This window comes from Cynocephalus volans, chromosome 2 (assembly GCF_027409185.1).
Source record: "Cynocephalus volans isolate mCynVol1 chromosome 2, mCynVol1.pri, whole genome shotgun sequence".
Classification (NCBI taxonomy): domain Eukaryota; kingdom Metazoa; phylum Chordata; class Mammalia; order Dermoptera; family Cynocephalidae; genus Cynocephalus; species Cynocephalus volans.
Window position 1 is genome coordinate 187035644 of NC_084461.1, and position 25964 is coordinate 187061607.

Genomic DNA, 25964 nt, shown 5'->3' on the forward strand with positions numbered 1-25964 from the left:
TTATACTAAGAGTTGTTAATACTCCTTGGAGGAGCCCTTGGAATATATTTAATAAATTCTATTTAACTTTTCTCACAATCTGTTTTGGATTTTGTGAGGGTGTTGAAATGAGTGGATGGGTGGTGTCCTGGCTGAGGCAGGAGGGACGTGCTCTGGAAACAGATGTTGTTTCTGTCACTGCCACTTCCCCTGCTGGACAGACTCAGTCACAAATAATAATCCTAGCAGCAGCAACACTCTGTTAAGCATTTTCTTTATGCCAGATCATGTAAGTACCATCATTGTCCAATTTTTTCAGGAGGGGAAACTGAGGCAGGAACTCATTTACTCACTTGCTCAAGGGCACATAGCTGTTAAGTGGTAGAACCCAAATTCCAGCTTGCGCTTCACCCCTCTACCCAGGCTTTGTTTCCACCCCCCACCCCACACACCTCCTCCACCCCCAGGCAGTGACCGGTTCTTAGAGGCACTTACACAGTAATCATTCAGGGTCTGCTGCACAGTCCTCCTGGATTTCCAGGGTATCTGCTCCTACAAAGGCCTGCTCCCATCATTTCATCAGGGACTTCTTCATAGCCAGGCCCAAAGACTTTGGCATTTGAATAAATGTTGAGTCCAAAGCTGTTAAGGCTCCTTAGAGGTCATCTGTTTCTCAAAGTGTGGTCTCAAGACCAGCAGGAGTAGCACTACCTGGCAACGTGTTAGAAATGCAAATCCTTGGGCCCCACCCCCCTAGACCTACTGAATCAGACAGTCGGGGGGTGGAGCCAGCAGACTTTTAATGAGCCTTCCAGAGTCTGCTGATGCACACTCAGGCCTGAGAACACTGCTCCTGAGTCAACCAGCACCTTCATCTTTACCTCATCTTTGGGGAAACAGGCCCAAAGGGAATGTGTGGTTTGCAGAATCTACATGTAAGGGGGGATGTGGTTCAGACTCTGAGACAGTCTGTTCAGTCTTGGATCTCTCATTCTTACTCTTGGGGATATTTCTGCTCCAGCCCCTCACCATGCTCTTAAGTCCCCAAATATCCTAGTCTCCAATGACAATGTTTGTGTGATCCTTCCAAAAACATCCACTGTGGTGAACATCTATTATTCTTTTTGACTGTCCTATATCAGAACATCTTTACTATTATTAGAAAAATTATTAAGAACTAGAGGGCTGGCCGGTTAGCTCTGTTGGTCAGAGTGTGGTGCTGATAGTACCAAGGTCCAGGGTTTGATCCCTGTACCGGCCAGCCACTAAAAAAAAAAAAAATCCAAAATTGGGAAATAAGGCAAAAAAATAATCAAATTCCCTTTCAAAAGGGAAGGATAAAATAAATATCCATGAGTCCATTATGATATAAATAAATGATATAGATAAACAAACAGGGGAAAGGAGACAAATGCTCCTTACAGAATTCTAATTAATAGCAAACACAGAGGAACGAGGGAAATAGAACGTCACTGTCAGAACACACAGTAGTCACTGCCTCAGATAAGATCTGGATGGATGCTGTTAGGTGGGCAAACTTTAAGGAGAAACAGGAAGTTTGCATAGCCTTGAAGCGTCTCCCCCCAAGTATCTATGAATCACGGTGGTGGTTTTAACATATATCCACAAATTTGGGGATAAGGAGCCTGGGTTGCCCCTACTCCACTGAGGGAGTCCCCCTTGCCCCCCACCCCCAGGGGCTTGTATATAGATTATAAATACATAAGGCGGAGAAGGGTGGGTGTGGAGGAGTTGTGGGGCTGGGCCTCGCTTCCCTTCCTCCCCCATCCCCTGGTCCCCTATCCTTGGGGCCATTGGTTAAAAAATAATAATAAAAGGATTTTTTTTTAATTTCCAAAAAAAAAAAAAAAAAAACATATCCACAAATTCTTTGCTATTCCTCCCCCCAGGAGATGGAGCTTAAGTCCCCTCCCGTGAAGGCAGGCTGGATGTGGTGACAAGGAGGAACGTGACGGGGAGAACACCACCACCTGTGGCCCGCAATCCAGGTAACATCGCTTGTCACGCTGGCATCAGGTATCTCTGACAGGACATGATGACAGGGCACCTCACATACCTTTCTGTGGTCTTCTTCCCCAAATCCACCATCCCAGTCACATCAGGAGAAAACACCGGCCACACCCAAACTGTGGGTCATTTTACAAAATCTGTGACCAGTACTCTTCAAAAGTGTCAGGGTGATGAAAAACAAGGAAAGGCCGAGAAACTGTCACACTGGAGACCAAGGAGACATGAAGACTAAATGAAAAGTGGGAACCTGGATGGGATCTTGGATTGGAAAATGGCCATTAGCAGAAAAACTGGTGACAATCCGAATTAACCCTAAAACTTAGTCATTAATGTTGCACCAGTATTAATTTCTTAGTTTTGGAAAAATGTACCACAGTTATATAAAGTGCTCGCATTTAGGGGAAGCTGGATGAAGGATATATAGGAAATCTCTGTACTATTTACAACTTTCTGTAAATCTAAAATTGTCTTAAAGTGAAACATTTTTAAAAAATTCATTTCCTGGGTCACATGAGCTACATTTTGAGTGCTCGGCAGCCACAGTGGCTCATAGCTCCTCTGCTGGACAGCACAGATACAGAACATTCCCATCATTGCAGAAACATCTACTGGACAGCATTGCTCTCACAGAATGGAACCTTATATATTATATATTTTCGATTACGACATAGGATCTTTGAACTTAGAGAAAACATAAGATGCAAATAGTTTCTGTCAAGCAGAGAACTCCAAAGGTTATTGTTGTATTGATTGTAGGGCATTAACCAGTTACGCATCCAACTGGGCTGTTTTGTTCCAGCGTTCGTTTTCTTCATTGACAACAGAAAGACAGACAGATGAGAGACAAATATTAGTTTCTCATCTCCCCTTTTGAATCAGTTGTGTTCTGCTGATTCCCTCGTTAAGGAGTTACAAACCCTGACACGTGCTCACTCTGTGTGAGAGTTATGTGTTGATAGTCTGGACTTATGTTGGGGCTGCTGCAGAGCCTGCCTCCTGCTACAGAAGCTGGAAATGTGAGAGACCCACCTTCCCAGCCTCCCGGTAGGAGGGGCTGAGTTCCTAGTGGCTGCCTAGTGCCCCCCACCCCGATGGGTTCCCCAGTGAGCAGCAGGCTCACAGTGATCCCATGAGCCACCTAGTATAGTAAACTAGGTAGATTAAGTCTGTTAACAAATGAACTAAGTATAACAAGACTTAACAAACTTCTGTTCTGCTGAAATCAGCCAGAGGGGGTAGTTAATGTTGCTTGATTGGTGGACTGGCCCAGAATCTCCCGCAGACATGGCAACAGCCTCAGTCTTTCTCTTTTTTTCACTGAAAGCCCACAGTTCTGGAGATGACTCATCCTCGGGCTGGGGGACTCCACTGCAGTCTTCTGACTAAAACCACCCCACTGCTCTTGCAGAGAGTGGAAATCTTTTGAAGTTTCTGATTTCTCCTCTCCTACTTCCAGCTCCTCCACTGACAGCTTTTTCGACGAAGAGCCATACCTGCTAGCCAAATTCCCCTTCCTTCTTTTGGGCAGAGCATCCCAAACTTCACTCTGGAGTGTGGGGCCAGCTTCACAGGCCTGGGACCTGTACAGTCATAGGGCCCGAGCTCAGAGGGGCCTCAACTTGTTTTAATGCTCTGTTGTTACTGTCTTGAAATTCTTAATGATTTTGAACAAGGAGGCCTACATTTCCATTTTGCACTGGGTCCTGCAAATTATGTAGTTAGTCCTGTTGGGGTGTTCAGGTAAAATGCAAATTCCTGGGCTTTATACCCAGAGATTCTGATTTAGTATGATTTACTATGGCATCTCTCTATATGATGGCATTATATGGCCATTCAAAGTCGATTTCTCAAAGAATATTTAATGGCATGATGAAATGCTCCGAATCTAAAGTCAATTTATAAAAGCAGCTTACAAAACTATATTTATGATGATCCCCCTGCCACTGAGTTAAAATATTTTCTCCCATTCTGTGGATTGTCTTTTCACTTTCTTGATAGTGTCCTGTGATGCATGAAAGTTTTTAATTTTGATGAAGTGTAATTTATCTCTTTTTCTTTGGTTACTTTTGCTTTTGACATCATATCTAAAAAACTGTTGCCCAGCCCAAGGTCACAAAGATTTACACCTATTTGTTCTAAGTCCCAACACCATTTTCTGAAAAGACTATTCTTTCCCCATGGTCTTAGCACCCTTGTTGAAGATCACTTAACAATAGATTTATAGATTTATTTTTGGATTCTCAGTCCTATTCCATTGATCTACAAGCCTATCCTAATTCCAATATCACAGTCTTGATTACTGTGATTAATATGAAGTTTGAAAATTGGGAAGTGTGATTTCAACTTTGTTCTTTTTTTTTTTTTTTTTTCATGACCGGCACTCAGCCAGTGAGTGCACCGGTCATTCCTATATAGGATCCGAACCCGCGGCGGGAGCGTCGCCGCGCCCCCAGCGCAGCACTCTACCAAGTGCGCCATGGGCTCGGCCCCTCAACTTTGTTCTTTTTCAAGATCATTTTGGTTATTCTGGATCCCTTGCATTGCCATGTGAATTTTAGGATGGGCTTGTCCATTTCTGCAGAAAGTCAGTTGGAATTTAGATAGGGACTACATTGAATCTGTAGATCACTTTGGAGAGTATTGCCATCTTAACAGTAAGTCTTCCAAATCATGAACACAGGATGTCTGTTTATTTAGGTCTTTTCCTTTCCACACTTTTTATTGAGGTGAAATTCATATAATGTAAAATTAACCATCTTAAAGTGTATAATTCAGTGGCATTTAGTATGTTCACAGTGTTGTGTAACCACCACCTATATTAGGTTCCAAAACATTGTCATCATCCCCAAAGGCGACCCTGTACTCATTTAGCAGTCATTCCCCACTCTCCTACCAGTCCCTGGCAACCACCAATCTGTTTTCTGTCTCTATGCATCTATCTATTCCAGATATTTCATTTGTATGGAATCATACAACATGTGACCTGTGTCTGGCTTCTTTCACTTCACTTAACGTTTTTGAGGTTCGTCCATTTGTAGATGTACCAGTAGCTCATCCCTTTTTATGGCTGAATAATGTTCCTCAACTACATTTTGTAATTTTCAGTGTAATAGCTTGCATTTCCTTGGTTTAATTTATTCCTTAGTGTTTTATTCTCTTTGATGCTATTGTATATGAAACTGTTTTAATTTCACTTTTGCGCTGTTTATTGCTAGTGTACAGAAGTATAGCCAATTCTTGTATATTAATCGTGTGCCCCACAACCTTGTTGAACTCATTGACAAGCTCTAATAGGGGTGTGTGTGTGTGTGTGCGCATCTTTTATGGCTTTCTATATAAAGCATCCTGTCATCTGCACACAGAAATAGTTTTACTTCTTCCTCCCCAAGCCGAATGTCTTGCTTTGTATTTCTCTGTCTCGCCTAACTGCCCCCAGCGGAATCTCCAGACAACGTTGAGTGGAAGTGGTGAGAGCGCATATGCCAGTCTCATTCCTGATCCTAGGGGAAAAAGCATTTGGTCTCTCTCCATTAAGTATGGTGTTGGCTGGGGATTGTTCATAGATGCCGTGTATTAGGGTGAAGAGGTTCCTTCTACTCCTAGTTCATTCAGTGTCCTTGTGATGAAAGGTGAGTCTCTATTTTCTCATGTGTAAAATGAGGATAATAATCCCTACTCTGTAGGGTCTTTTGATGATAAAAATGGGATAATGTAAAAATGTCTAGCATGGGAGCCAGCATATGGTGGCTGCTGTCATTGCGGGGGAGGGCTGGGCTCTATAGTCAGAAACAACAGGGACTACAGCTCAGATCAGCACTAGGGGGTAGTGACTGCTGGGCAAGTTACATAACCCTCTACACCTCAATGTCCTTATCTCTAAAGGGGAAGTAATAATAGTACTTACTTGGTAGGGCTGGTGCATCACCCCAGCAGGTAGTGGTAGATGTGATTTAAATCATGAGCTTGCTAAGTGCCAGGACACACAAGCTGGGTGCTATGGTAGATGACTGATAAAATGAGCCACGATTCTTGTCCTGAGGAAGGGGTGAAGATGTGAATGCGGTGCTGATAATTACTTGATAGAGCAGAATGTGGCCTGTGACATAGTGACAGAAATGGAACATTGGTGGTAGTTCAAAGTCCAAAGTGAGGTTGGCCAGACCAGGCAGGCCATAGGGAGAAAGCACTGGGCCTTCCAGGAGGAGGAAAATGCTGGCAAAGCACAGAGTGAAAATGCATGGGGGCGTGGTGAAAGAGCCACAGGGAGCTCCTCTTGCCGACCCTGGGCTCTGTAATTGGGGTGGGGGTGGGGGACAAAGGGAGACACACGTACTGTTGTACTGAATGCGGAGCTAAGCGCTGAGGCCTTTATTCTAGAAGAGCTGTAAGTTGGAGTGTCCTGCTGCGGGCAGGAGTGGGAGGAAGCAGAGTTTTGAAAAGGGATGGGTGTTAGGAAGCAGAGTGCTGTTTCGTGATCTTTTTGTGTCATAGCAGGGAGAGTTCTGTTAGAGATTACTCAACTCTGACCTGTGCCAGCCATGTCCTCGGCACGGGGTAGGACCATGGTCAGGCTGCTGTGGGGAAAGAAGCATCAGCAATGCCTCCAGGGAAGTTCAAAGGAGGACAGTCTTAGTGGCAGCCTTAAACTGAGAACTGAGACATTTGGAAGACAATAAGATTTGTTGGAATCGGGAAGAGAGATGAAGAAAAAAAGTCACTAACTTTATAGGTGTTTCCTACAAATCTGGCACATTTAACCCTTATAACAATCCCTGGGGCAGGTATGATTATTATCCAAGTTTTATTTGCAGATTTCCAGGCACAGAACGATTGTCACCCCCCCAAGGCAGTCAGGCAGGAGCCAGATCATGCAGGGCTAGTACCTCATGGTGAGGACTTTGGATTTTATTCTAAATACAACGAAGCAAATAAATGGGGGTGGGGTGGGGGAGGGGTGGCAGAGAAGACAAAACAATCACAACAATTCCTTGAACTTGTTAAGACAAGTGAACAGATATGATGTTAGTGGGGGGGAGGGGGGAAGGAGAAACGGGTAAAGGGACATGAAAATAAACTACATTGTATATTGAGAAGTTAAGAAAAAAGAAAAAATAATAATAAAAATAAATAAATGGAACGGGAAGCCACTGGAAATTTCGGCAGGGGAAGGCCACAATCTATCCTAAGCATCTTTAAAAAGACTATTCTAGCTGTGTGGAGGATTGGCTGAAGAGCAGCAAGAGGTAAGACCTGGAGAATATCATAGTTGTCCAGGCAAGAGGATTACTGTGATGGCAGTGCGGATGGGGAGAAGTGGTTAGATTGTGATTATTTGGGGGATAAAACTAACAGGATTTACTAACAGTTGAATGTGGGAAAGGAGGGAAAGGAAGCATCAGGGGTGGTGTCTGAATTTTGGCTTGAGCAATTGGGCGTGTGCAATGCCATTTATTGGGATGCAGAGCATTTGGGGATGAACAAGTTTTCAGCAGGGGAAATTCAAAGTGTAAGAAAGGTTGGTTAGCAGTAGAGAGACTTGAGAAAGAGAAACTTGTGAACAGAGAGGAGTGAGTAGATGGAAAAGGAGAAAAATGTAAGATGTGGAAGAGATGAGAGACAAGAATAAACCCAGGGGTGAGACAAAGAAAATCTAAGACAGAAATGTTACATTTGCTAATTAATTGCTTCTTCTTTGAAGTGTGCTCTTCCCCGCAGATTTTGGCACCTGAGGTCCCTTGGCCTGGCATGCCCTCCCAATCCCTGCTTTGCCCACTAACTTTGCTTGTCCTGCTGGTAACTGGCTCAGATGCTGCCGCTGAGTACAGCGGTCTTCCCTGACTCCCCCCCACAGGACTGGTTACTGCTGTTCCTATCTGGTCTCAAGACAGATTTTATCGTGTCTCCAGCAACTTCACTGTTGTATTCCCTGAGCCTAGTTCAAATTCGGCCTTCAATACATTCATCTCAATCAAAGAGACTAGAGGAAAGAAGGGAAAGTTAAGTAAATACACAGCAAGCTAGGGGAAGGAGAGATGGTAACTGGAGAAGCTTATGTATATCTCAGTGCAGGTCAGTTACATTCCATTGATGGGGACTCTGGAGACACCAATGAGGCTGTGGAACAGGTGAGGGGGGGTAGGTAGCAAGGTCCCACCCCCACCACAAAACTATAATGGAACCAACTGGCCTGTTTGGGCCCTTCCCCCAGGAGTGAAAATCAGTCAGACTAGATTAAGAGATTAGACTGTTTGCTGTATAATACCCATGAGGCAGGAAAGTAGACGGTTATCTTATAAAGCTTTTCCCCTCTCTGAACAATAAGGTTTTCTAGCTAGTGATTCAACGAAACAGAAAATCTGATCAATCAGAATGCCCCACTCCCCAGGTTTCCTATGAACTGTGACTTTGTAGCTTTTCACAAAGACTTCGGAAGCTTTTAAATGACCGATACTGCAGGCATATATGTAATTCTGGAAATGGTATTAAAAAGCACATTTGCTATTAACAGATGAAATCCACATGGTACCTGGGATTTGCTTCAAAATAATGGAGGGGATGAAGTATACATAAAATCGGCCCTGAATTGATCACTGTTAAAGAATGTGGGGGTTCATTATACTATTCCCTACTTACGTGTATACTGGAGATTTTCTGAGCTAAAAGGTAAAAAGGTAAAAAGCACATTTATTATAATTTAGGCAAGTGCGATCACACCACCCTACACAAGACTAAATTCAGATCTTGACATACAAAAAAGAGGTACTAAAAATAAGAAGGTAAACTGTGCTCTACAGAATCAAGTCCACATCAAGATGAGATGCTTTTAATACCACTCAGAGGTTAATCTTCTATTTAATTTAGGTAATTACTCCAGTTGAAGTTTTTAAATTACCTATATAGTCTTAGAAGTCAACACTGATTTTAGCTTGACATCTGCACCCACTAACTCCCACCTCTCTCCCCTGCTTGGTCCTTTCTGACAGGTGCATAGTGGGTGAGCACAGCTATGGGTTCCTTTGACAAGCTATCTGGGCACCTGCTATGTGCTATTTCTGTGCTAGGTCCAGCAATGACCATGTGGCACCAGGCCCTTGTCCTGATGGACTCAGAATTATTAACGATTCAATAAACTGAATCATTACAAACACGACCAGTGTCTAGAGGAGACACAGGGCACCCTGAGGCCTGACTTCGTGTATTTACAAGGTGTGTTGGGGAGAGGAATATTAGGGCTGGTTTCTGAGGAACTGACATTTAAGGACAGACCTGAAGAAAAAATATGAACTAGCTAGGAAAAGGAGTAAAACTGGGGAAAGGGCCTTTAGAAAACATTAAAGAGTGAAACAAAAGAAAACATGGCATGTTTAGGTACTAAAAAGAGCAAAAATGAGGTTGGAGAGGCAAGAAGGGGCCAGATGGGCCTGGTGGGAGGATTGCGTTAGGGCGTGGGTGTTTGTCTGTACAGGCCCTGAGGAATGAATGGACGACACGACACGTGTTTTAAAGCTCATGCTGACTGTGAGGCAGAGGCCGTGAGAGAATAAGACAGAGGCCAGCGGTTGAGAAATGACAGTAACTTGGACTTGGGTGATGACAGTGGGAGCGGAGAAGAGTGGATGATGTGTTCGGAAGAACTGAGAAGATAAACTTGACAGGATTTGGTGTCGGGAGGGGAGATGAAGGACATGAAGATTCTCTGGATGTGGGCTGGGCAGCTGGTGGGTGGAGAGGCCATTTACAAGACAAAAATGACTTTTCAGCCTTCTCTGTGACTTTCAGCCTTGTTACCGTGGAAACAACTCTGCTTTATAGAGTAAGACCTCTAGAAAATGGGAATAACCTTACCAGCAACTTAAGAATTGTTCAGAGGCATATGTCCCTGTAGTGGCCCTAAGTCTGACATGGAGCAGGAACTCAACACAAGAGTGAGGAATAGGACTCCAGGGCACTGGGAGCACTCCTTCCAGACACCTTGCTCCTGTCCTGGGCACTTTAATTTCTGTTCACTCCCTACCTATCCAAACTCTACCTTAGGCTCTAAATTATGCCCCTAACATCTTTTAAGTTTCCATGGCTCTGGATTCAAAATATTGAAAAAAAACCAAACAGATGCCTGTTGCTTAGCTCAATGGAAACAGTGTTCTTTCTAGCCCAAAGGAGTCTGCAAACCACTCACCTTTCTCTCCAGGACCCCCAATCCTCAAGGCCTAAAGACTTGCTTAGTATCATGAAGACTTTTTTCCTTGGGAAGGCATGAGGGGTTCGATAAAACAAGAGCCTATGTATTAATCCTTTGCATCTTAAGTCAAAAGACATGGCTCTGGGTGCTTGTTGGGTGAAAGAAGCCAGCAGCTCCATATAGGGAAGGAGCCAGAGTGGAAGGGTGAGGGGCGCCAGATGATGGTAGGGAAAAGAGAAAAGCTTCTAGATTAAACAGAGATGATCAAAATTTGCTCAGCACCTGAGTAAAAGGACATCTCTGCTGGTCAGCTTTCCAGGATTTCCCATCTATGCTATTGGGTCAACAGTTAGCAAGGAGACCAGCATTCTGGGGCCATCACCATGCCTGGAGCCCTTTCAGGACTGGGCCAGTCCTGGCTGTACTGGTGATAACCTACAACTTCTGAGCACAGTGCTCCACGGTTACTGACCACTTTCATGTACATGACGTTATGTGAACCTGTAAAGTGTGCAGGGACCGTGCTGTTGGATCAAGTTCCAGATGAGGAAATGGGAGGTCTGTATAAGCACCACTGAACTCTGTCCACCTGGGCAAGGCCTGAGCAGTGGCCTGCCTTAACAGGCCCTTGTGAGTCCATAGGCAGGATCCAATCATGTCGGGTGTTTGTCGTCAGCCCTGAGTAAAGGCCTCTCTTTAGGACTACTGCCTTTCTGGACACACCTCCAGAATCCCCCTGCCCACCTCGGGCCTTTTCTCCCACTTCCGATGCCTCTCAGGCACTTCTGTTCTGATCTCTTCATTTTCCCATCTCTTCCATAGCTCAGCAGGGTACCATTTAAGGCCACACATCAGAGGTTTTTCAAAAAAATAAGTTTTTTTTTATTGTCTTGGATGCAAATATAGTTTTAAAATGCATTGTAGTGTTGAATACAGCTGGTGGAAACATGCTTCTCGACAGCAGAGCATCAGAGGACCGAGCTCAGGATGATGCAGGCCAAGGGAGGCCGTGGGTAAACCAAGCTCCTCTCTGGGTTTATTTTTCAGACCAGGTGTAACTGTCTCCTCAAAGGAGCCCTGACACAGTCAACAAAGCTCACACAGACAAAACCCAGCCATTTACACAATAAACTGAAATCTGAAAAAGGAAGAGAATGTGGTGTTTCAGCTGTGGTGTTACAAAGTCAGCAAGCAAACGCATTTTCCTTCCACAGGCTGTGTGTAAAAGGTTCAGAGAACAGCAGGGGCATCGCAGAGAGCAGCTGCACCCTGGCCCCTGTGGAAACAGCTGGGGACTGTGAGTCCCAGGCTGGGCCCTTCACACTGTGTTACCTGCTGGATGTAAACTCTATGAAAATGTATAAAACTTGTTTTTCCCTCCACAATCTCAACTCTCGAGAATACCAAACCTCCGTCAAGAAACCCAGAAGAGGGGCCGGCCTGTGGCTCACTCGGGAGAGTGTGGTGCTGATAACACCAAGGCCATGGGTTCGGATCCCATATAGGGATGGCCGGTTTGCTCACTGGGTGAGCATGATGCTGACAACACCAAGTCAAGGGTTAAGATCCCCTTACCGGTCATCTTTAAAAAAAAAAAAAAAAAAAGAAACCCAGAAGAGAGTTCTTCAGATTAGCTACAGCCAGGATTAAGATTGTGGAACCAAGTTTGACTGGGACATGGAGGTGAATTTTGCTACATAATTGGAGAGGAATTTCATAAAAATAAAATTCCAAGAAGTAAACACACACACAGAGACTTGTGCGAGTGCACACACACACACACACACACACAAGTCAACATTCAATGTGAAAAGTTCCCTTTTCTTTCTCAAAGGTTGATTTTCGTGAGCCCTGACAAGCAGACAGTCCCGTGCGTGGTAGGCCGGGATGGCCAGGCCCTCAGGATGAACAGCCACTGGCTGACCTGTCCTCATCCACCGAGGCCAGCCCTGGTGGAGGCAGAGGGGGTAGGAGGGTCCTAGCACTTCTTCAACAGTCCTGGAGCCTCTGCCAAGCTTCCCGTATGTCTTGAGAGTGTGCCTCAGATCATAAGAACCTGCCCAAAGCCAAGGTGTCTACTGAATGGTACAAACCATTGCAAACACACTACTGAGCTTCAAACCTGCAAACATGCTACTGAGCTTCACAGTCTTCACCCTCCAACCTCATTGTCCCTCTTCCCTTATGTGTCCAGATGTCGTAAAAATCCTCTTTAACGCTATGAGGCATCAAGGGGACTGGGCCTAAACCCACATGCCTCTGCCGCACGACATCCCAGCCAGCTTCCAAGCTGCACACACCACCTGCCCCAATCAGCACTCTCCCAAACCTCTTCCCCACGAGGCCACGAATACTCTGCAAACCAAGCTCCACAAAGTAGTGGCAGGTTTCGTCTGTGACTGACAGCTTGCTGGGAAACAGGGTGTCTAGGGAAAGGCTACTTTTCCCACCAGAAAGAAGAGAGGCCCAACTTACACCTGGGCCTCAGGCGGATGGGACAAAGACCATCAAGGAGCCAGGTGACAACAGGAAGGGAGAGGGACTTCTAAAAGTGGGGAGGGGTGATGAGAGGGGACATTCCAAGCCTGCCCGTGTTCAAGCCAGCAAGAGAAAAGAACTGAGCAATCCAAGGTAAGGCAGCATAGGGCAGTGCCCACAGCACCCCCTACACACTGAGTGGGTCCCTTGGCCACCAGCAGTCCCAGCCACTCTGATGAGCTCTTCTGAGACTTCAACAGTAACAAACCTGCCCCTTAGGATTCATCTAGGTGAATAGACAGCCAGGGCCTCTCTAGTCCCCACGCTGCACCTTCCCACCTCCCCAGGAGATCCTTACCTGAGCCCTGGTTGCTACGGTGGAGCCAGCCAGGAAGGCACCTGGAGATGGGGCGATGATGGGACGGGGTACCACAGCTCTCCTTCACCTGAGGAGGGCCTAGGAAGCTTGGCATCACCCTGGAGCCCTGGGTGCTGTGTCCTTCAAGAATCAACTTTATGTCTCTCTTAGCCAAAGCAGAGAAACCTTCAGGACTGACCTCTGGAAAGGGGGGTGGAGCCAGTTCCCAAGGTCAGGAAATGGAAGTTGGGCCACAAGAGCACCGTCTAGTTGCCCTCTGACCCCTCATCCTGCCAGCAGTGGGCATTCTGCTGCCCTCCAGTCCCTTCTCCTTGCCAAGACCCAGTACTGCTGTCCACAGGAACTTTTGAGGCTGGGACTGCTTTCCTTGGCTGGGGCCCTTCTGAGGGGGTGGCAACTGGCATGCCACCGGTCATCAACTCTCAGAAAGCCCCTGGGCGGCACCTGCCCTGGCCTTGTGGTTCCCACTCGTGGAAGAACAAGCAGCAGTGTGCAGGAGTGATGGTGCTGTAAGATGTCACGAACACAGATTCAGAGATCACATGCCAGCCGCCTTTGTGTTTCTTCCTTTCAGATTGATTTTCTTATTCTCCACAGTGTCAGCAGTTTAAAGTTTCTTTCATGGGAATAAGAACAGGAGTGGGAGTGAAAATGAGTACAAACCAGCCCCAGCTGTGGGTCAGCTCCCACTGGAGGCCGCTGCAGAGTGGCCTCGACTGTCCCTGCCCCTGGCTGGGAGCCCGGGGCAGAGGGCAAGGCTAGGCCCCTCTGCCTGGCCAGATTCATCAGGCAAGACTCCAGAGGAAGAAAACTTCCAGGACAAGAAACAACCATGTCTATAGCAGAGATACAGCATAGTGGCCTTAGAGCCAGTCAATCATGAGCACCAAGAGAAGTGAATTTAAGTAAATGTCTCAAAAACAAAAACATGCATGGAGCTGTCTGCCAGGACGCACGTGCATGTTTGCACGCATGCACACGCACACATACCCTTCAAGTCTCACACGACCTAACAGCCTTAAATATTTGACAAAACAGAATCATGAATGTTAATTCAGCAAAAGGGAGAGGTAGGCCAAAAAAGCAAAAGGCCAATTTTATATCCCATGGAGTTAAAAAACAATGACTCCCCTGCAAGGGTGGGGAGGAAACTACTGACTCAGGAGAGTGCTGGGCTCCCAACCACGCACTCCTCTGCGTAGTTGACAAAGGCACAGGAATTGGGAAAGGGCTGAGCTCATGGCCTCCACAAGGTCCTCTCAGCCTGCAACGTTTGGTTTCTTTCTTTTCCATTCTGACCTTCCTTAGTAAAATTTTTACCATGGTGGCTTTCACCGTTGGAAGAGTGACTTCACATTTATCCTGGGGTTAAAGGATGAATTCTGACACCATTTCCCAGTGGAAACCCCAAGAACTGGCCTAGCCTTGTCTTGTGCTCACCCCTCAGGAAGGTGACCTGGAAAGCCTGTAAACACTTTTTTGGGGGAGTGGGGGCGCGGCGTGGGGGTTACCACCAAGCTGCTCTTGTGTGGGGCTGAAGCACAGACGAGGGATCAGGCGGCTGGTCAGTGACCTGCAGCAGAGATGGTGGCGCAGCCAGTGGCAGGGAGAGGACCCTCATCTTCCATCCCCTGAGGCAGAGCTGGCTGCCACTCTAAGAACCAGTTCTGCAGGCCTCCAAGAACCAGCGGGAGCCTCCAAATGGGGCCCGATTTCAGAGGCAGCCCACGATTCCCCCTTTCCTGTGGCTCCCGGGCTCTCTCAAAGCCCTCCCCAGGATGCTGTGTGCTGGGGGTACAGAGGTTGAATGGAAAGCCTGCTGTGGCCTGAACCTCACAGCAGCATGTCCGTGAGGAGGTGCCCTTGGCAGGGCTTCCTGAGTGTGAGGGAGAGCCCCCTGCTGCCTGCAGCTACTTGCAGAGGTAGCCAGAGAGAAGGGCAAGCACTGAGCTGGGCCGCCCTCCTGCTGCCCCTTCTGCAGTCCCTTCCAACTGAAACATGTGCACTGGTGATGGCCCTCTGCCCGCCAGCTCCACCTCTGCCACACCAGGGCCGAGGACAGATCTTAGTCTGATCTGAGCGATGGTGCTGAGGGTGGGCCTGTTCTGTCCACATTCAGTCTCTTTCTCCAAACACAAGAGGGAACAGACTTTGAGCATGGTGACATCTTTGGTCTGAGAACTGTCCTGGGCTGGGCTCCCTGCTGAGCATCAGAAGAAATGAGGCTGTTGGCAGCGATGCAGAGTCTGACCTTTTGACTGCTGGGACTGGAGGGCCACATGCTCCCCCTGGCCACACCTGCCTCAAGGGCAAAAAGGCCATGGCTGGGAGGTGATGCTGAGTCCCTACCATGGGAGTCTTGATCAGTTTCACTGTGGATGCTGCGATGCCAGGTGGAACTAAAACATGACAGAGGACCCACTGTCCAGGAGGGCTTCCAAGCTGAACAGTGTGTGTGGTCTGTGCTCCCGTTCTCGTCCCATGTGTGTCCACACCCACTGTTTTTTGTACACGTGTGTTCTGGGGGTCTCTGAGGAAGGCACTTCCCCCAGCAGCCCACCGTGTGTAAACCTGAACAGAAGTCCAGATCCATCTACAAGGGCCAGGCACTGTCAGAGTTGGAGGAGAAAGAAGATGCCTTCACCTGCCCCAGGGGCAGAACAGTAAGCAGCGTGGGGTCAGCCAGAGGAGCACAAGTGGACAGGGATGTGACAGCAGGGACAAGTCTGTGCATCTCAGGACAGGAACTGCATAGGGACCCTTGAGGCTTCCTAACAGCAGGAGCAGCTTTATCTCCTTTGTCCAATCCACTCCACACACTGGCGCCTAGGAACACAGGCCACCAGCAGGACAGGACTCCAATGGCCAGCCTTTCCTTTTGTCTGGGCTGGGCAGGGGAGGTGGTGACTGAGGTCGCTGAGTCAGAGAGTTCACAGCAAGGGGTTCCCAAAGATGGGCTATTGCTGTCGGCAGGCCCCAAACCTGCTTCAGACCTGAGTGTGGCATCCCGACCAGCCAAGGGCCAGCAGAGTGGAGGGAGGCCCCGAGGCTGGGCATCAGGAAGGGCTGGGATGCAGCCTCCTCTCCACAGGCAAGGGCTCCATGGCATCTCATGCAGCCATATTCCAGCTAAGCAGCTAAGACTCCCCCAGTCTCTTGCCAATTCTGGTGACAGCCGCTGACGCCTGCTCTGGCAGCTGGGATGGGTCTGTCAGAATGGAGGTGGTAGTGCTCAGCTGCCGGAGGGTGTTCAGCACCACTGGAAGACAGAGGGGGTAGTCAGTCTGGGGACACAGACCACGGCCCAGTGTACGAGGCTTCACACACACAACCCCCCATGGTGATTCTCAGGCACCAAAGAGTGACAGCCACAGAGCTCAGGGAGGCCCTGTGCTGAGCCCGGATGCTCACACCTCTGCTTTCAAGGTAACGCTTGAAGTCCTAGCAGGAGTCACAAATAGGGGGAGGATTCTAGGCTATCCCTATTGCCATAGGGTTTGCCCCACCTGCTTTAATATTAAACTTCTGTAACCTTGATTTATGGGAATAGCTTTTTATCTGCTGTAAGAATAAGAAAATACACATAAGAACACATGATACAGGGCCCGGAAAATAGTAGGTGCTCAATAAACATAAGCTGGATTTGGTTAAACTGACAGCCCCGCTGATGGTAAGGGACTCAGAGACTCACGCGCAGCCCTGCAGGGGCACCTCAGGCTCAGGGTCTCTTGTGCAGCATTGTTCTCATGCCCCAGGACTGCTGGCCTGGCTGCTGGCAGCGGAACCTGGATTTTCCCAAGCACCACCACCAGCTAAGGGCCTTCCTCTCCCCAGGAGCAGCATGAAGCCCTGGCGCTGCCCCACTCACTTGGCCTGAGGATGGGCAGGGAGCAGTGCTGGTCCAGCCAGGACAGTGCTGTCCGGTGCAGCTCCTCCAGGCTGCTGGTGGACACCATCCCCTTGAACGACTCAAATAGTGGCTTGATGATGATGCTGAACTGCAGGCGCTGAGATTAAAGAAAAGGCAAGCATGGAGGAGGCCAGGACCACCTCGAAGGGTAGGAAGCAAAACCCAGCCACGAGCCCAGTTTGCTGATTGATTTCCCCTGGACCAGAGAGTAACTACCCAGAGAACTGATAACAGGGGGAGGGGAAGAGGGAAGAAAGGGAGACTAAACGTTTCAATCTGACTGCAACTGACCACTGAGCAGGCAGGAGGCAGGGACATAAAAGCTTCTTCAGTCTGGAACAGGTCCAGGTCCCAATACAGGGACAGGAACACAATGGGTTTTATGCATATTGGCAAGAATATCAGAGGCACAGGGCAGATGGGAAGGTGGAGGCTGTCTGTCTGGAGATGATGCCTGTCTTGTGTGTTAAACAAATGTGCCAGCTCTTTGTCACAGCCTCTTCAGTCTGCCAAGCCACCTCAGGAAGCATGCTTGGTGAGGGCATCAAGGGCAGTTTCTCTTGATTTTGATCCAGGATCATGCCCCAGCCCCCACCTGAGCTTGATGAAGAGGAATGTGCCAAAGAGGTTCTGACTCATTCTAGATGCTACCAGTGAAATGCAGGGAAGAGTCTGAGGGAACTGGTTTCAAATCCAGACTCTGCCTCTTAGTAGTTCTGTGAACCCTGGTTTCCGTCTGCCATGGTGGGGCGGGGCCGGGCTGGGCTCACCCTCCCTGTCTCCCAAGGCCCGAGTCCCCTTGTCCCTGCTGCTGCTCTTCCAAGGGGCTCCAGCACTGCCTTTCTTTCCCAAGGACTAGAGAGCAAAGCCCGTCCTGGTGCCCCCCCAGGCTGTCCTGCAAAGCCCCCTGAAGCCAACTCCGGATGGGGTGGCCAACGACAGCCCCACCCACACCACGGGCTGGGCCAGACCCTCCTCCTCCTCTGAGACAGAAGTTAGTATGGCCTGTCATGAAGAACTCAATGACAAGCATTTAAAGAGAGTCTTTCTAATGGCATAGAGTGTCACCATCTGTCATTCCAGTGCAGTGGTCAGGGGCGGGAAGAGCAAAGAACATGCAAAGATACAATCCAGAACTTCCAATTCTGCAGGGTCCTGTTTTTCACGTATTCGTCAAACATGTCTCTCATGTGATCAAACTGGCGCCGGGTGACAGGGACTCCTGTGGCAGGGAGCAGCTGCTGACAGGAGCTGCAACAACAGGGAACAGAGCAGCAAATGAGGACCCTGCGTGCCCCCCAGGCAGGGCCACAGCCAGGCACAAAAGGAAGGTCTGAGGCGGGACGAGGGTGACAAAAAGTGAAACTGCTGCAACAAAGGGGCATCTATAGGCGGCACGGCCAGAGGCCCAACGCCTGTGACTGCGCTGCCTGTGACTGCAGCTGCCCAAGGAGGAGGAGGAGCGCCCGCCCATCCGCCGGAGCCTCACAGGATGGTGGCGTTGAGCTCCTCAATCTCCTCACGCAGCCGCCGGGCCTCCTCCTGCATCTGGCCCCGCTCCTGCTGCAGCTTGGTGATGTACTCCACTGTCTTCTGCAGCGTGATGGCGTGGCTGGTCTGCGGAAGGGGCGGTCGCTCAGGGGTGATGCGGGTGGGCATCCCGTCAGCTCCCCTGGCCGCCCAGTGCGCCAGCAACTCACCAGCTTGGAATTATTGCAGATCAAACTGTTCAGAGTGTCAAAGCCCATTTTGATGTTGAAGCGCCTTTTCTGTTCGGCTGAAATGTGCTTCATCTGTCGGTTCTGTTGGGGAACCGACCAGCCACTGAGACACAAGGCATGCTGTAGGGCCATATCACCTCGTCCCTCCTCAACTCCCAATCTGATGCTGATTGGCTGGGAACAGATTAGGAGCCTGGCCAGGGCTAGGGAGCTATGTGGGAGGAGGGGACAACAAAGAGCTAAAAGGACCCAGTGACGAGCCAGGATGGGGACAGGGAAGGGAATACTAGAAAACATCACCAGAGAATGGGGCATAGCAGAGGCTGGGAACAGCTATTTGATCTGGCACTTCCTAGCTAACCTCAAGCCTCTCTGCCAGTGACCCAGGACTTCGAGCTGCTGCTTCTGAGCCCACGTGGAGACCTGCAACAGGCCCACTGTCACCATGCAGCTGGTTAGTGGGAAGGGACTATGGAGGAGCCAGTTTAATGTCAAGATTAAAGCAGCAAATGCCAAGGCTTCTGATGCTACCCCAGACTGTGTGACACCAGCCCAGGTAGTTCTCCTTTCCAATGGATGCTGCTGTCCCCAGGGCTCCTGATGCTCTTCTCCCTCTCTCCTCCAGTCCTTCCAAGGGAATCAAGACCCGAGAGGCATGTGATACCTTTAATGCAGCCACAGTTTTGGGGTCTGCAGATTTCCCTGAGTTGTTCTGGGGAGACTGAGGACTGGGGCTTTGTTCTGACGCACACGGAGAGGCCTGCCCTGAGTTCGGGCAGTCTCGACCTGAGAAGAACAGAGACTTAGGGACAGAGCCTGAGAAAGGGAATCAGCAAGTAAGAAGTAAGCACAACTACCCCACTCCACCCCACAGCAGTCATCACAAAGAGAGCCTAGCAAGTCTCAAGACTCACAAGCCCACCTTTAACCTCCCATAGCTGCCCCAGAGCATAAACTAGAGAACTCCTCACCAACATCCCAAAGGGGTGCCCTGCTGGACCCAAGAAGCTCTGCCCAGTCCCAGGTCTTGGGGGAAGGGGTGGAGTTCAGAGGGGAGGCCCGACTGCTGAGCCAGCTCCCTAAACAGCCACCTCAAGTAGTCAGGGGTTCCTGCAGGGTCTGTAGGCACTAGCTCTTACCTTGTGTGTTCAGCACACAGGCATCTGTTTTATTTTTGTTCTTTAAACTGCACACGGATGTCTTCATATACTTTTATCTTATCTACTCCCCACCAAAAAACAAAACCACTTTCTAAGCTACCAAGAACCTGATGGAATGGCCCTGTGACCTCCAGGGACCCATGTTCCAGCATGGGTGTCTCTTTAGGAAATCCTTTCTGGGCAGACCCTTTCAAACCTCCTCAGGCCTGGCCTCCTTAACTATAACAAATGCCCCAAGTTCACTTACTCTCCACTGGATTATTCTTCCCCAAGCTACTCTGTCAAACTTCACAGCATAGCTCTAAGTGACATGTTCTGAGAGTCCATGGACAAGGCAATGTTGACCCTGACCTTTCCCTAGATTATTCTAGGGACCTGACACATAACTCTTCTGAGTCTTTCCAGACTGGAAGGGGCCTTATTCTTGCAAACCTGCCCTTGGACAAGTTCCTTTACTGTCTGGTTCTTCTAAGTTAGAGACCCTTCCTCATCCACATCTTCCTGAGGCAGGAGGGGGGCAACTGTCTGCACCGAGTTCCAGGAACAGCCATGCCATGGTTTTATTTCAGAAGAGGATGTTTCCATTTCCCCTCCTGGCGTGGCATCTGAAAGGAAGGAGCCTGGGTTCTCCCTCTGGGTTCTCCCTCCACCTCTGCTACCAGTGGCACAGTCTTAGGCAAATCATTCATCCCTGGCCTGTGGGCTCGCCACATATCACTGGGCAAAACAGTCCAGTGTAAGGCTCAGGATGTGGAGATGGATTCACAAGTTGCACGGTTTGAAGCTGTAAGGGATGACCACGCTGATGCTGAAACAACCCCCAGTTAATGGTTTCTGGAACCACTGACAAGGACTCTTCATCCCTTTTCTTGATGGGAACTGGCAGCTCTGAGCCAGGCCTTTCTGAGCAGCTAGATGGGTTCCCTGTGCCCCAGGGGTGGCCTCCCCAATCCAGGTGGGCCGCCCATTTCCCTCATGAAGTCCCAACCGTTCTGACCTAAGTGAACACTTACTGGACCCTGTGGCAGGGGCCTGGGGACTGCCCCCATGTAGTGGGACCTGCTCACTCTTCACCAGGGAGTCTTGCATTGCACTTGGAGAGAAGAGCCGGGAGACCGGGGAGGGCTGGCTGCTCGTGCCGTGGCCAAGGTCTGTCACCAGGATACCACTGTGGAACTCTGTGACTCCAGGAGCCTGCAGCAACATGTGAGAGAGGGGACATCTGACTACTGATGCACAGCAGAACAGGAGGCCAGTTATACCGAGTGCCACACAAGCACAGGCTGCATGGGGCAACAAGGACACTGGGGGATCTGTCCCAGGTCCTCCTCACCCTAATGGCAGCAGGTGCGATGACCACGTTGGACTGGGACACGGTGGAGGCCAACATCCCTTCTCTCTTCAAAGGGCCTGATGTCATAATCACTGCCTGTGGCTGGCCGGGAAAGGCAGCTGCGAGGACAGGGAGAAGGTGAGGGTGAAGCCTGGCTGTGGGCCTGGTCCTACCCCGCCAAGGGTATGGCCACTGCTGAGCAAGGTCCACCAGCTACAGAGAGTAGGGCTCCCTGGAAGCAGCACACCACCCCTCTCGGCCAGTGACAAGTCCTGTTCCTTACCAAAGGGTACAGAGAGACAAGACACCTAAAACTTTTTGTGTGGTTTCTCCATGAAGACCCAAGAAAGAGATGACCAGGACTACATATTTTCAAACTGTGAGACTAACTTTTGAAAAGGATATGAAATAGAAAATAGATCACATACATATTATTTCATGACACTTTTGTCTCATTTAAATGAAAGAGGGGTGTGTGTGTGGGTGTGTGACCAGCTGAAAGTCTTTTGGGATAGGGAACCACCCTCCCTGGGGGCACCACACACCGGCCTGCCTCCACCTGACTCACCAGGGGCAATGCAGGCATTCTTCAACACCAAGGACACAGGTTCTGGTTTTGGAGCAGGCACTATTTTGGGGGGCTGCTTGGGCCTCCCCCCAGTCAAGGATACAGGTTTGGGGTGCACAAAAGTTAAATGAGGTTGGGGAGGCCCAACAGCTGGTGGCTGAGTGACAGGAGACATGGCCAAGCCACAGGGGGGCACGGATGGGACGGGGTGATGGGCTGTGATCACAAGGCCCTGGCTCTGGCTGAAGGTGGTGGCAGAGGCATCATGAGTAAGAGTGGCGGAGGCTGTGTGGGTGATGACAGAGGACGATTTGGTGACTCCAGCAAACTTCTGTGGCTGCAGGAAGGCAGGTGGGGCTGGGGGGTTCAAGGAAGTTGCAGGAGGAGGGACCAATGCAGGTGAGACAGGTGCCAGGGCAGGACTGGGAGAGAGCAGGGGCATGGGGAAGACGGGCAGGAAGGGCTGCGGGACACTCAGTGGTGGCTCAGAGGGACCAAAGTCTGTGGGTTGGATAAAGGGGTCCCCAGTCGGCGGTGCATGTTTGCAGTCCTGCCCATCCACAGGGTCCAGGGAGGGAGCTGCAGGGGGTGCAATGAGGCTGTCAGGAAGGCTCACGGTGGGGAGAGCAGAGGCTGGCAGGATGCTCCCCTGAGAAAGGAAGAGAGAGAAGTGAGGAGACAACACTGGCATCGGACAATTCACTATCACTTTGTAGCATTGCATACCACGGTCCAGCTACGTATGCTGAGCACTGGGGCACAGGGACAAAGTGATGCCTCCCGTGCCCATTATGAGGATCTGGGGAAATGGATTGTGTTTCTCTGGGTTTCTGCAGGGGTATTGTTTCCATTAGGAACTAAATGGTAACACTGAGCTCAGAGAAAGCCACCACCTCCACACAGTTGGACAGCAGCCTGGAAATATCTTGTTTCCAGAGTCCAGCAAGGGTCTCCCTGAAGCCTCTGCCCTCTCCCATTACAGAGCAGAGGCAGCCTGGATTGCAGCTGCTCAGGGCTTCCCCCAGGACAGTTTCGTGTATCAACTGCCTGATCAGGCCACCTCTTTCTAAAAGCTATGAGTAATCAATTGTTCAGATCTCGGTCTCTACAGGAGAAATTTTTCCCAGAGCCAGATGGAAGACAATGGTGCCAGGTTACTAGTGTCTAGGTGGATATGGGCACCAGTCTGAGAGCCCCATCAGGGTTCAACTTTGTGGCCCTAGCACCTGGTAACCAGCTTTTGTTGATTGCTAAGTAAAGAGTAAAAGAAATATACAGAACTAATTTTTTAGTGACCCATATTTTTCTTCTCTAACTAATCATGTCTTAACTGGTCAGAACAGAGCTGGCTGTCCATAGGTTACCTGGAGCTTTAGGCAGGAGCATACATTTACTGACACAGCCCCCACCTCCTGGATATTTAAGGACGTTTTCAAGGAGGGCTGGGATAAGTTCTTTATATATTACACTGGTGTTCAGCACTAGATACAGCAATGCCTAGCACTTTGCTTATGACTGCATGGCTATATCATTAGCCTAGCTCTGACTGCAAAGTTCTGATGATCAGCCCTGTGCCTGCCACCCCCTGCCATCCCCCCACCTTCCTCTACCTGAGCAGGTGGGCTGTTGGGATCTGGTGTAGGGGCTGAGGCAGGTGGAGGCATCATGGAGCCAAAAATGGAGCGGCTGGAAGAGAAGAGGTCTGAAAAACAACACCAGGAGTCTTTTGAGCTCCACATGCCCATCACTTCTAGAATTATGATCCAAACAAATCCAGGACTGAGCTCACCCTTACCTAGAGGGATGACACAGCCAGAGGGCATCCCCCCTAGAGCCAGCTTTTATCATAGAAAGAGGCTCTCTGATTGGAACCACACATGGTGGCACCTAGTCTGGGCTCTGAAACGCTCCTGGCATGGTGTTTCCATTGTTCTTAAAAGGGCAGGAGCTCAAGGACATGATCTAACTGCAGGAACCTTTGCTGGGAGGTAGCTGTGTCATTAGCACCCTCTGCTGCTCAGAGGCAGAACTGCTTACAGTCACGGCCAGACCTGAGGCTCCTAGTAGGCAAGAAAGCCTTCTGAGAATGCCAATTTCCTTAGCAAGAGAACAATGTCCCAGAAAAACTTTTCAGACCTTGCAGTTACTACAAAAAAATGTTTAGGATTTGAAAAATTCTAAGACCCCCCCCCCCACCTTCCCTATTCTAATAGTTCTCTCTTTGAAAGGAAAGCAACATCAGCTCTCTGCTGGGTAAAGGGAGATCCAGGTGGCCCCGCTACCTCCACCTCCAGTCCTCACCCTGAAAAGGTTCAAAAGTATCCATGAAGTCCAGGTTGGGCTGCAAAGGAATCAGCCCCGGCTGGATCATGTCTGCATTTCCCAGATGTGCTGCAAGAATCAGAAAAGAGAGAGAGAGAAAGGAATCGTTTTGCCTTCTCAATGTTGCATAAACATATGTAAAAGGCCTGGAACAGCTCTTCCTGGCCCTGCTCACATTCTAGATTCTTCCAAGGAGAACTATACGCAGCTAGATGAGATGTCTGCTTTCTTGTAGGTTCATGGCCATTCTCCACCCTCAGAAGGCAGGAAAGAGTGAGTTTTCACAAGAAAGGTAAATTGATTATCAGGGAATGGACATCCCCAGGAAGCTGTGAACAGCTCAGCAGAGATTCTGACCCTCCCCCTGCCGACTCAAGGGTTCTAATTTTTAATCTGTGGGCTCTTCCCTGAGGGGTTAGTTAACTGGAAGACTGAATGTTGCCAGGTGAGAGGTCATACCCAGGAGTCCTTCTGATTTTCTTTAGGGTGAGTTACATGGCCCTGTCGACTAGGCCTGGGCACTACACATGTTCCCGCTAAGGGAACAGTATCAGAAATGTGAAATTGCTTCAGGCCAGACCCCTGCTACTGTTTTCTCAGAGTGGTGCCATGGAACAATGGCTGCCCCTGGAAGGCCCGACTTGCAGTCCCCACCCCACTCAGTGTATGTGGCCCTCAGATGTCAAATGTCATTGGCCAATTCTTCTCCTCCTTACTGCCCACCCTAAACAAGTGACATGCAGCAGCTCAGAGATGGCCCTGAAGCAAACCCTGGCCCAGAAAGTGCCTGGCAGAGAAGGAAGCCAGCTGGGCATTCAAAGTCCAAAACCCAAGGTTTGGGTTACCGATTTCCCGTGGGTTGGGCCAGGCCACCGGCTGGTGTGAAGAAAGTGTGGAGAAGAGGGTGTCGCTGAATTCTGACATGAGCATGTCTGTGTCCAGCAGTGGGTCCTCCTCCATGGGGACTGGGGTCTTCCATCCATCCCCACGTTTGTGCCAATAAAGCATGTCATCATCCTACCACCAACAGAGGGGGAAGAAAGAATCAAAGGGCAACTGGAACTCAGAATTTCCTAGCCCCGTCGTGCTGGGGAAATACGCTACAAGCCTGCTCTATGGAGATGAAGGGAGAGACATACACTCAGAGATCTGGACTGTTGCCTTAGCTTTCCTAGGACCTCTACGGGAGGCGGGAGCTGGCCCTATCCAGCCTCAGGGAGGCCCATGTCCCACCATGGCACTGCTGCTCCTCCTCAGCACAGAGCTCCTGTGGGGCTCATGGCTCCTGAGCTCACTCACCTGGGCCAGGCTGGAAAGGTCCTCATCCTTGTGCTGCTGTAGCTGTGAGCAAAGGGAGTGGGATGAAGTGGTCACCAAGAGCCCTGGTGTAATCTCTGGAAGCATCTAGGCCTCTTCTCTCTGGGAGGCAGGTAGGGAGAGGGATCCTGCTTCCTGCCATCCCAAGGTTGTTGCCAGCACAAACCAGATTCCTACCCAGTGTTTGTGGAATAAACAGCTCCATTCACAGTGGGGAAACTGACAGCAAAGACGGTAGGACCAAGCAGGCCATGGCTTGTGCTGGGCTAGACCACCTGATGTTCCACAGCCATGCGGGGCAGCCGAGGAGCCCACAGCCTCGGGCCAGTGTCCCCAAGGGGCTCTGTTCCTTCCCTCCCCTAAGGGGGCTTCCTGAGCACATGCTGGAGGGAGCCCCAGGCAGATACCCTTTTCTTGAAGTAGGTCCTCCACTTGTGATACTCCCTGATCACAATCTCAATGCGGCTTTTCCAGTACTTCCCTTCTGTGGTGATGGCCTGGAACAGAGACACAGGCCAGAATGAAAAGAGGTATCTTGGTTGATTAGCAAAACTCAACCCATGTACGAAGAAGTACCCCACATTAGA

General features: G+C 49.5%; 1 protein-coding gene across 5 annotated transcripts in view; it reads right to left on the reverse strand.

Annotated features, from left to right (window-relative positions):
- MLXIP (MLX interacting protein) overlaps nucleotides 1-25964 on the reverse strand; it is a 76829-nt gene that overhangs the window by 11024 nt on the left and 39841 nt on the right. For 2 of the 5 annotated variants that reach the window (XR_010022708.1, XR_010022707.1), the window contains exons 4-17: nucleotides 25785-25874; nucleotides 25360-25401; nucleotides 24906-25077; nucleotides 24040-24129; nucleotides 23349-23440; nucleotides 21739-22387; nucleotides 21171-21289; nucleotides 20851-21031; nucleotides 19342-19463; nucleotides 18657-18758; nucleotides 18446-18573; nucleotides 18084-18207; nucleotides 16915-17044; nucleotides 13026-16305 (exon numbers count right to left, since the gene is read on the reverse strand). Coding sequence is in view for 2 of the 5 variants with exons in the window: in XM_063088269.1 (XP_062944339.1) it covers nucleotides 16184-16305; nucleotides 16915-17044; nucleotides 18084-18207; nucleotides 18446-18573; nucleotides 18657-18758; nucleotides 19342-19463; nucleotides 20851-21031; nucleotides 21171-21289; nucleotides 21739-22387; nucleotides 23349-23440; nucleotides 24040-24129; nucleotides 24906-25077; nucleotides 25360-25401; nucleotides 25785-25874 (2163 nt within the window). In the remaining 3 variants the exon portion in view is untranslated. Of the gene's footprint in view, nucleotides 1-11047; nucleotides 16306-16914; nucleotides 17045-18083; nucleotides 18208-18445; nucleotides 18574-18656; nucleotides 18759-19341; nucleotides 19464-20850; nucleotides 21032-21170; nucleotides 21290-21738; nucleotides 22388-23348; nucleotides 23441-24039; nucleotides 24130-24905; nucleotides 25078-25359; nucleotides 25402-25784; nucleotides 25875-25964 lie in introns of those variants that run through there. The other 3 variants (XM_063088269.1, XM_063088268.1, XR_010022706.1) reach the window with 2 other exon arrangements.